Source organism: Chenopodium quinoa, unplaced genomic scaffold (genome assembly GCF_001683475.1).
Source record: "Chenopodium quinoa cultivar QQ74 unplaced genomic scaffold, ASM168347v1, whole genome shotgun sequence".
Taxonomy (NCBI): Eukaryota; Viridiplantae; Streptophyta; class Magnoliopsida; order Caryophyllales; family Amaranthaceae; genus Chenopodium; species Chenopodium quinoa.
The window spans coordinates 1,005,305-1,016,455 of NW_018743616.1; the positions used below are offsets into that span (position 1 = coordinate 1,005,305).

The 11,151-nt window shown below is 40.4% G+C and overlaps 1 protein-coding gene across 1 annotated transcript; it reads left to right on the forward strand.

Moving 5' to 3' along the window:
- The first annotated feature begins 6,484 nt into the window (after positions 1 to 6,484).
- LOC110683118 lies at positions 6,485 to 7,834 on the forward strand. The gene has a single exon (XM_021859470.1). The coding sequence runs from the start codon at positions 6,485 to 6,487 to the stop codon at positions 7,832 to 7,834; it is 1,350 nt and encodes a 449-aa protein (XP_021715162.1).
- The last annotated feature ends 3,317 nt before the right edge of the window (positions 7,835 to 11,151 follow it).

An 11,151-nucleotide genomic window follows, 5' to 3' on the forward strand; every position in this document is an offset into this window, starting at 1 on the left:
AAATATACATGGACATAAGTTCATGTTGCAATTCTCAAGCCACAACACGTCTTAACCTCGTGTTTATAAATGGCTTCCTCATGAAGGATCTAATCCTTGTTGAGGTTGTGCTTGCAACATCAATACTCAAATTATATTTGTTTTCATTAATCAAGAACTCATCCTTCTACTTATCCATGTACTTTGGATGTTCTTGATCATAAACTAATGATCCATTGCTCAGATTCAAGTTGATTGCTATTTTATACTTGTTATGCTCTAAGCATGCAGGTCATGTGACGATTCCATATTGTAGCATACATGATGGATTCAATTGTAGAAATACTCCTTATTTCATCCTATTCATGTGACTTTTAGCTCATCCAGTGTCACTGAGTCTTGCCAAACTGTTTGCTATATGATACGGTTGAAAGTCTCTACTAAAGTCTTTCTTGTTTGACTTACTAGTTGCCTAGCTTGTACTTAGTTCAATAATTTACTTAGTTTTATACATATGGGTCGAAATTTCAAGTCCTTCATGTTTAACACGGCAAATTCCTTTACTCGTTCAAACTTTTTATTAAGTTTATCCAATAGATATTAATTCCCACTATGTATTAAGTGTCGCCTTACCTTGGTCCATTGTCGAAAGTACTTTCAAATCTAAGCATTTAGCATTCGGCTATTTCACCAAATGCCACTGAGCAATTGCGAAATTCACCAAATGTCATCCGACTTTTCAAAATTCACCAAATGCCACCGAGTGCCATTAATGACTGACAGCCGTTAGTTGACCGTTAGTGAACCCCACCACTTGCCACGTGTCACCTTCTGATTGGTCCATTTTTTAAAATAAAAAAATTAAAAAATTAAAAACAACCAAAAATAATTAAAAAAATGTAAAAAATTAAAAATAAAAAAAAACTGGCAACCATAAGCCCAGCCACCACCCCTCCCTGCCACCGAACCCCAATCCCTTGTCGCCGGCGATCTGCTCCCTCACCGGCAGGCGTGCCAGCGGCGGCCGCCAACCCCCACCGATTCCCTCCTCTTTCCCCGTCGCAACCCACCAGTAGCAGCCACCATCCCCTGCCACCGTTCCTTAGTCGTTTCTTATCCCTGAAACAAACCCAAACCTACCCCAAATCCGGCGACAGTGAGATTTTCGAGGGTGAGGGTTCCGTTAGTCGGGGTTTCGGCTTTCAAAGAAGAGGGTTGCGTGGGTGGTTTAGTCGGGGTTTCGTGGGGGTAGCCAAAAATCGAAAGGATTGGGGGATTTTGCGGGTTTGGGGGTCGCGACGGGATAGGGGAGGGGAAGGGGAGGGGTCGCCGACGGCCGACGCGCCTTCCGGTGCTAGCCCCGGTGGCAGGGGGTGGTGGCGGCTAGGGTTTTGGGGTGGGCAGGCAGGGAGGAGGTGATGGCTGCCACCTCTTAATTTCTTTTTATTTTTTTTTATTTTTTTGTAATTTTTATTTATTTTAATATTTTTTTTTACTATTTTTAATAGTTTTTAATTTTATTTTTGTTATTTTTTAAATTTTTTTTTAAAAATATTTTTTTTAAAAAACGGACCTATAAGAAGGTGACACGTGGAAAGTGGTGGGGTCAACTAACGGACATTGACGGTCAACTAACGGAAATGACATTTGGTGAATTTTGTTAAAACTCGGTGGCATTTGGTGAATTTTGAAAATTCGAATGGCATTTGGTGAATTTCGCAATTGCTCAGTGGCATTTGGTGAAATAGCCGAGGGTTAAAATTGCAGAAGATTAATGGTATAATCTAACACATAATCCAACAATTGCATGCCATAATTAATCAAGGTTTAAAGATTTAAAATTCTTCAAAAACGAAAAACCCCTCGAAAAACCACTTTTTTGGTGGATTTTGGCTTCTAGAAGACCATTTTTAAACACAGAGTGATTAAAGTCTGATTTAGAACGTCGATTCTGCTCAAACTTCACTATTTTTGAGTCAAAATCGTAGTTCGTAATCCATAATTACTATAAATACGATTTTAATCCAATAAAAAACGAGCTCCTAATCTAATTAGGATGCTAAACCAGAAATTTAAATCCACTTTAAATAACCTTAATTAATTTTTAGTAGTAAAGATTAAATGCAAGAGGCTCTTATACCGCTGTTGAGTTTTGCAGTGACCAACACCGCGCGGAAACAAACCTGATAACCGAATCGCATGCATAATAATTACACCATAAATAAAAGCATGCAAATAAACACAAACATAAGAGAACAAAGAGAAAAGAGAGAAAGAATACTCACCCTAGAAGCATGCTTCGCTCAACCGATGAGCTCGGACTTGAAAGATTCAAGTTCTGCAAGTATGAGAACCTCCGACGGTTCACACCCTCGCTACCGAACCGTAACTGGCCCTTACCCCATAGCTTAGACAGGGCTAGTCCAAAAATAACTTAGAGTTTACGAACTAAGGTTTTTCTCGCTTTTAGAGATCCCTTAGAGTTCACCAACTCTAGTGAAATTCCCAATACCCAATGATGGGTATTTATAGGAAAATATCCCCAAGAATTCCCATCGGGGTAGTTGGTAAAGCCAAAAGTAAGATTGAATTTAATTCTAAATTAAATTTAAATGGCAAGGCAATCATCAAACAACAAATGGCATAAGGTGAGCAAGGGGTTAAGTGAGGACTACAAGGACAACCCACATGGCCTCCTTGTTCCCCAAGCCACCAATAAACCCACCAATCACAGCAAGGCAAGACTGGTCAATATCCTTGGGCAACAAGGAATGGTCGTTCAAGGCCTTTGTGGCTTCGGCAAGGCCGACTTGCACGCACCGCAAGACCACCGCTAGCTAGTTTGGCTGCTATGCATTACTGGCTGGCTTGCCGCAAGCCAACGGCCTTGCCTGCAAGAACTAGCAAGCCTCGCGACAACATTATGCTGCCTAGCACGCTGCGCCTTGCATGGCTGCTGGTGGCCTAGTGTTAGCGCCACGCACTCGTCCAGCAATCCTAGCTTGTGCGTGTGCGCACCAAGCTCGTCTTGCGGCCAGTGCTATCCTTGTGGCATGAGCCTCGGCTAGCTATGCTAGCCTACCTAGCCCTCGTAGGCTAGGCCATTGTGAGGCTAGGATTTTTGTGCACGTTGACTTGTTGTTTAACTGATTTTTCCATCTCGTCAATTCCTAAATTCGACTCGACTTTCGACGCTCTAAGCTCGGAATCCGACGTCTTAGTTCGTAAAATCTCTATTGACTTATTTAATCCTTTGGGTTAATTCGTCGCTTCGGTTCGGTTACACGATTGGGTGTGACCCGAAGGGTTCAATCAAGATTAAGTTGTAATATTAATTATACATTAATATTATTGATCGGAAGCGGCCTCCAGCTAGGCATTCCGATCACTTGACCTCACTGAATAATTAAATTTCCTAATTACTTCCGAACCCTCTATCGGAATAATACACTTGTTCTGAGGACACCATTCCTTTCAATTTTCGTAGCTAAATCCATTAGGATCTATTATGAGTTTCTAGAATCCTATAGAAGGTTCTAATTTATCCTATTTTTGAAAGATAAAGACTTAAGAATTTGATATCGAATAAAACATCTGTTTTTATATGATCCTAATCCCGGTCAAAATAGAATACGTATGGATATTTGGTTAACCCAATCCGATTGGGAATCAAATTTCGTACTGATTCTTATCTTTCCAAAACCATTGCTGAACGATAGAACTATCGCGCCGCGATAAGACTTGTTTTAGTCCGATTTGAATTCTGACTTTTTTCTGATTGTTTCAACTCTCTTTTTTCCTAAAAATAAAGGTCGTATCACCCCGTTTTCAACCACCAACAATCATCTTCAATACCCTTTCTAATATTCTCTCTATCTTGATTTCTCATTTTCTTATCCTATCCTAAACACATCCTTGATACTCTCCTCAATCAAACACCATACTTCTTTTGCGAGATTCGAATACTCCTAGCCATCCTCGACAAAGCCTTCGACCTCCACGTGAAAGGTTGATAGTTTTGAGGGTTTGGTCCCAAATCTCTATTTCAATTTATATTTGATTTATTTACTTTATTGATTTTATCTTTCTAGAAGTTAATAATGTGTTTATTTTTAATAGCAAGAAAGCAGAGGCATCAAAGTGAGTAGATCTACTATCTTTACTCTTTAATTTTGGAGTAGAAATCATGTTTAGAATATTATTTTAATATCTAGTATCATGTTTAGGGTGTTAACTAATATTTCTAATATCATGTTGATAGTATCATATTTAGGTTAATTCTTTGATTATGATATTTATTAGTGACATGCTAGGATTTGTTATTAATCCGTTTAAAATTGATATGTCGTGTTTTGTGTATATTATTTGGCTTATTTTTAGTTAGTTTTGTTAGTTTAGTTGAGTATTTGAGTCCGTTTTGGCGTATTTTGCTTTAGTTTGGATAATTCGATGCTTTTATGGGTAGTTGTGTTGTTTTTGATGAATTTCAGGAATAATGGAACTAATTTGGATGAGTTATGGATCCATGAAGTAAGCCAAGGCCCATAAAGTTGAAGAATTGAAGAAAAGGCCCTTTTAGAGGTAGGCACGACCGTGCCTACAATGAGGCACGTCCATGCTTCTAAGTATACAGTAGCGCCTTACTGAAGACCCTAGGCACGTCCGTGCCTAGCAAAGGGGCACGTCCGTGCCCAGGTAAAGAAGCAGGCACGTCCGTGCCCAGCGGTCAGGCACGTCCATGCCTGGAAGACAGACTCAGCAACGTTTTTATTTTTAGAGAGGCACGTCCGTGCCTCACACTAGGCACGTCCGTGCCTCCTGGAATTTCAGTGCGCCAAACTTAGGAGTTAAATCTTATCTTTTTAGGTTTGTTTATAAACCTTTTAGCCTTGTTTTGAGGACGATTCATAAATTAAGTCTTGTTTTTATTTATTTATTTATTTTTTATTCTCTCCTTAAGAACTAGTTCTCCATTATTATTTTCCAAGTTTTTATAATTCAAGATTCAAGCTTTCTACTTTCAATTTTATTCAAGATTTGGTATTTATTTTTCATTCTTTGTTATTTAATTATGTTTTCATTATTTATTATTGTTTTTGTTTCTTTAATCATGTGTGAGTAGATTATTTAATTCAAGGTCTAGTGTAGCCCTATTATTATTGATGCATGAATTAAATCTTTAAATTCTTTAATAACTTTAACAATTGAATTGCTAAATTGATTGTGATTATTCCAATGCTAGGTTAGACGTAACTATAGTATTGCGATTATTCCATTGTTTTTATCACAGCGAGAGTTGGGTATAAACGGATTTGAGTAAATTAATTTAGGGTTTGATTCATATCACGAGAGTAGTTATGTTTGATAATTGGGTAGTCAGAGTAATGTGTTTTATGTCTTTAATATGCACGAGACCATGAGAATAGGATTGATTGTATGTTAAGGAAGCCATTAATACTCGAGAGAGATCCTTGGTATTTATTAGGGATTACTTTTCCCCGTTCGATTGAAATCGTATGTTAAGGGTAGAATTACAATTGCATCGATAATAATTGTGGTGAAACTAGATCTTGGATGTTTTAAGTACTTGATTTAATCATCTTATTTAGTTTATTTTTGAATTCTTCTCATACTTAGTTCCTTAGATAATTGATTATAATTGATTCTTGCTTTGTAGAAATTCGAGTCTATTTTAATTATTTATGAATCTTAGTCTCTTGGGATCCGACCCTTACTTGCCAGTCTACATTAGTATTGGTCTGTTAGGTTATTTTTTATAGGTACGCGACACGCCTACCAAATTTTGGCGCCGTTTCCAGGGACTAATGGTTTCATTAGAATTATTTGTGATTCATCTTTACTAAGTTTATTTCGTTGCTTCGGCTATTTTCCCTTGTGTTTTTGATACTTTTCTCTAGTTTTTCTTGTGCATGCCCACACGACGCTCAGGTTCAGAAGATCTTGAACCATTTGATTCTGAGATCGAGGCAACTATAAGAAGAAGGAGAACAAGGAACAGACGCAGGAGAAACATGGTAGACCAACCAACGAAATCCCTCTTGGAGTACAATATTCCTAATACGACTACCAGAGTCCTTTCAAGCATCATAAGACCACCAGTCACGGCTCAGCACTTCGAGCTCAAGCCACAGTTCATACAGTTCTTCTCCAATGATTCATTCGCAAGGCTACCACATGATTGCCCCGTAAGTCATATAGATAGCTTTTTGGAGAAATGTGATACTATGAAGTTCAATGGTGTTACAGATGATGTAATCAGACTACGCCTTTTCCCCTTCTCACTTCGAGACAGGGCAAAGGAGTGGTTAAGAGATGAAGGCACTGGCTCGTTCGATACATGGGACAAGTAAGTGAAGGCCTTCCTAGTGAAGTTTTTAGGGAATGAGAAGACTGCAAGATTGAGGAATGACCTACAAACTTTTAAGCAGTCAGATGATGAGTCTCTCTATGAGGCTTGGAAGAGATTTAAAAGATTGCAGAGACAATGCCCTCACATGGCATTCCAGATTGGATTTTGATGCAGACCTTTTACAATGGCATGACTCATGAGTTCCGTATTTACATAGATGCTGCGTCAGGAGGTTCTCTCTTGACAAAGAACCCCACTGAAGCTAGGGAGCTCATAGAGAAGATGGCGGCCAATGATAACTATCATCCTGGAGGCCGAAACACTGTGAAAAAGGGAGGTAAACTTGATGTTGACGCTTTAACTATGCTAACTAGTTTTGTGCAGGCACTAACAAGCAGGTTTGATAAGTTCCAAGCAGGAACTTCTAACACCCCACAGGAGTTGTGTCAGTTATGTAATGTGCAGGGTCATGTTGCTCCAGATTGCCCACATATTTTGCAGAATACGGAAGAGATGTCAATCGAGCAAGCCAATTCTTTCTACTCCTCTAACCCAAGGAGGCCTTATGACCCTTATTCCAACACCTACAATGAAGGATGGAAACACCATCCTAACTTCTCATACAAAAATTCCCAAGCACAACAAAACCCTCCACCACCACCTCCACCCAACACCTACAACCAACCACCACTTGGTTTCCAACATAAAACACCCAATGCCCACCAACCAATGCAACAACAACCTCAGAAATCAAGCCTAGAGGTGACATTAGAGAGCTTTATAACCGCAACAAACAGTTCCATCCAACATCAAAATAGCTCTATCCAACAGTTGCAGGCTCAGGGTAAACTTATGGAGAATCAGATAAGCCAATTGGCCAACCAATTTAGCCAAGCCCTAAAGACTCCAGGAACCTTCCCGGGCCAGACTGAACAATCTCAAAAAGGCCAAATGAATGTCGTCACCCTGAGGAGTGGAAAGCAATTGGAAGATCCTCCTACCAAGGAGCCATCAAGAGAGGTCATTGAAGAAGTGGGTGCAAGTGAGAAGGAAGTAGAAGATGCTAGGGTCGAGGAAGCATCAAAGGAAGCACCACCAAAGCCACCTGCTCCATATATACCTAAGGTTCCTTTTCCTCAAAGATTAGCACAAGCTAAACTTGAGAAAAAGTTCCGTAAGTTCCTCAATGTTTTCAAAAAGCTTTATATTAATATTCCATTCCTAGATGCCATATCTGAGATGCCTTCTTATGCAAATTTTTTAAAAGATATGCTATCTAACAAGAGGAAATTAGAAGAGAATACTACAGTTGCTTTGAATGCAGAGTGCAGTGCAATTTTGCAGAACACTCTCCCTAAGAAATTAGGAGATCCAAGTAGCTATTCAATTCCAGTGAATCTTGGAGATATTGAGATCAATAGGGCACTATGTGATCTAGGTGCAAGTGTGAGCCTCATGCCACTGTCTATATGCAAGAAGCTGTAGATGGGTGAACTCAAACCCACACGCATATCTCTGCAACTTACAGACAGGTCAGTGAAGTTTCCTTTGGGTGTACTTGAGGATGTACCCCTCCAAGTAGGTAAGTTTTTCATTCCATGTGATTTTGTTGTGATGGAGATGGATGAGGATGTGAATGTTCCTATCATACTAGGTAGAACTTTCTTCGCTACTGCAGGTGCAATTATAGACATGAAGAAAGGTAAGATTACTTTTGAAGTAGGTGATGAAAAATTGGAATACTCACTTTTGAACGTTATGGGTGCTCCTCTATGGGAGACACTGTTTGTCAGGTTGATGTGCTCGATGAGCTGCAGAATGAGCAACTTCCCTTGAATCAGAATGATGATGCTCTTGAACAAGTGCTATTAGGGAAGGAAGATGATAATGGAGATTAGCAGTCTAAGGAGTATACCAGGTTACTTGATGAAGCAAAGGCCGATCCAAATCAGAACCCGATCAGAGAGACATTGGAAGTAATGAGTGTTGGGGAGAGTTCTAAGCCTCCCGAGGTAGAGTTGAAACCCCTCCCCTCTAACTTAAAATATGCATATCTTGGTCCAAATAATTCATATCCTGTTATTATCAATGCTGAACTCAAGGACACAGAATTGGAGAAATTGCTCAACGTTCTAAAAACATATAAAGGTGTCATTGGGTACACCATTGATGATATCAAGGGCATTAATCCTTCTTTTTGTATGCATAAGATCATTCTTGAAAATGATCATGCCTCTTCTGTAGAACCTCAGAGAAGACTTAATCCTAATATGATGGAGGTAGTTAAAAAAGAGGTTCTGAAATTGCTTGCTGCAGGTATAATTTACCCTATCTCTGATAGTAAGTGGGTTAGCCCTGTACAAGTAGTACCAAAGAAAGGAGGTATGACCGTTGTCAAGAATGACAAGGGTGAGCCAGTCGCCACTAGAACTGTCACAGGATGGCGAATGTGTATAGATTATAGAAAGTTGAATAAGGCCACCCTGAAGGATCACTTCCCTTTACCTTTTATTGATCAGTTGCTTGAAAGGTTGGCAAAGCATTCCTTTTTCTGTTACTTGGATGGATATTCAGGTTTCTTTCAAATTCCCATCCGTCCCTGTGACCAGGAAAAGACTACTTTCACATGTCTATATGGCACCTTTGCATATTGCAGGATGCCATTTGGATTATGTAATGCTCCTGCCACCTTTCATTACTAGAAATAGGCCGTTTTCCGAGGGAATCGTTCCGACGAACGTAAATTCCGTCGAAAATTCCGAACTTTTCGACGGAATTAGGGTCTGTCAGAAAATTCCGTCGAAAACGGGTCGTTACGACGGAAAAATCCCTCGGAATTCTTGCGACGGAAATTAATTCCCTCGGAATGTTAGGCTTCCGACGGAATATTCCGTCGGAACGTTAGTTTTCCTACGGAATTTATATCCGTTGGAATTTTCCTACGGAATAATCCCTCGGAAAACCCTTACTTTCCGACGGAAAAATCCGTCGAAACTTTATAATATATAAAAAAAAAAACCCGGAACTTTCATGAACTTTCTCCTCTCCTCTTTCTCTCTCTTATCCTTCTCTAACCTCCCTCCTCCTCTCAGATCCGCCTCTCTTTCTCTCTCTTCTCCTTCTCCTTCTCCTTCTCTTTCCTTCATTTCTCTCTCCTTCGCCCTCTCTCTCTCTCTTCTCCTTCTCCTTCCTTTGTTTCTCCTTCCTCCTTCTCCTTCCTCCTTTTCTCTCTCCTTCGCGCAACCAACGCCAAGCACCACCGTCGCTGTGTAACCACCACACTACCACCGCCTTCTCAAGGTTTTTCATGTCGAATTCGACCATGAAAACCCTAGATCTAGAGTATTCATGGTCGAATTTGACCTTTAAAACCCAAATTCAAGCTAATTTAGGGGTTTTGATGAAATTCAAGGTAAGTTGTCGAATTTTTTCGATTTTTTTTTAATTTCTGGGTTTTTTTTGGGTCGAATTTCTGGGTTTTTTTGTTTTGAAATTTTCGGGGTTTTTTAGGTCGAATTTGTTCTTTTTTTTTTTTAATTTCTAGGCTTTTTGTGGTTCGGATTTATGGGTTTTCTTGTTTTGAAATTTTTGAGGTTTTTTGGGTCGAATTTGTGGGGTTTTTTGAGTCGAATTTTTTTCGTTTTTTTTTTTAATTTCTGGGCTTTTTGTGGTTAGATTTTCTGGGTTTTCTTGTTTTGAAATTTTCGGGTTTTTTTGGGTTGATTTTCTGGGTTTTTTTGGGTCGAATTCGGTGGTGGTGGGTGGTTTGTAGATCTGTGTAGGGTGGGTGGGTGGGTGGGTGGTGGCGGGGTAGGGTGTGTGGGTAGGGGTAGGTCTGGTTCTGGTTCTGGGTGGGTCAGGGGTGGGGTGGGGTGGGGTGGGTCTGGTTTTGGGTGGGTCAAGGGTGAGGTGGGGTGGGTTTGGTTCTGGGTGGGTCAGGGGTAGGGTGGGGTGGGTCTGGTTCTAGGTGGGTCAGGGGTGGGGTGGGGTGGGTCTGGTTTTGGGTGGGTCAGGGGTAGGGTGGGGTGGGTCTGGTTCTGGGTGGGTTAGGGGTGGGGTGGGGGTGTCTGGGACGTGGTGGGTGGTGTGGGCTGGTGGCCAGGGTGGTTCTGGGTGGGGATTGTGGTGGTTTTTTTTTATTTTTTTTTATTCACTTTTCCGACGGAAAATTCCGTCGGAAAATATCCCAGTCCGACGGGAAATTCCGTCGGAACCTTGCGACGGAATTTAACTTAAAGTCAACAAAAGCACCGACAGAACAAAATCCGTCGAAAAGGTCTCTTCCGACGGAATTTCCGACGGAATATCGCAAAATACCTACAAAGGGTCTTCCGATAACGTGTTCCGACAGAATTCCGTCGGAAATGGCCATTTCCGACGGATTTTCTGGGTTTTCCGACGGATTTTTTCCGCTGTTGATTAACTGTTTTCTAGTAGTGTTTCAGCGATGTATGATGGCAATTTTCTCATGACTCATAGAAAACTCTATGGAAGTATTTATGGATGATTTCTCTGTCTATGGAACATCTTTCGATGTATGTCTTGAAAATTTGAAAAAGGTGCTCCAAAGATGTAAAGAAGTTAGTCTAATCTTAAACTGGGAGAAATGCCATTTTATGGTACAACAGGGAATTGTCTTAGGTCATGTCGTGTCTAATAAGGGTATTGAGGTTGATAGAGCTAAAATAGAGGTCATAGAGCGCTTACCACCTCCTAACTCTGTAAAAGGAGTTCGAAGTTTCCTTGGTCACGCAGGTTTTTATCGGCGTTTTATTAAGGATTTTTCGAAAATTGCTAGACCT

Bases quoted from the DNA above. Each gene is read 5' to 3' on its own strand.
- LOC110683118 (XM_021859470.1), top strand. From the start codon at position 6,485: ATGCCCTCACATGGCATTCCAGATTGGATTTTGATGCAGACCTTTTAC.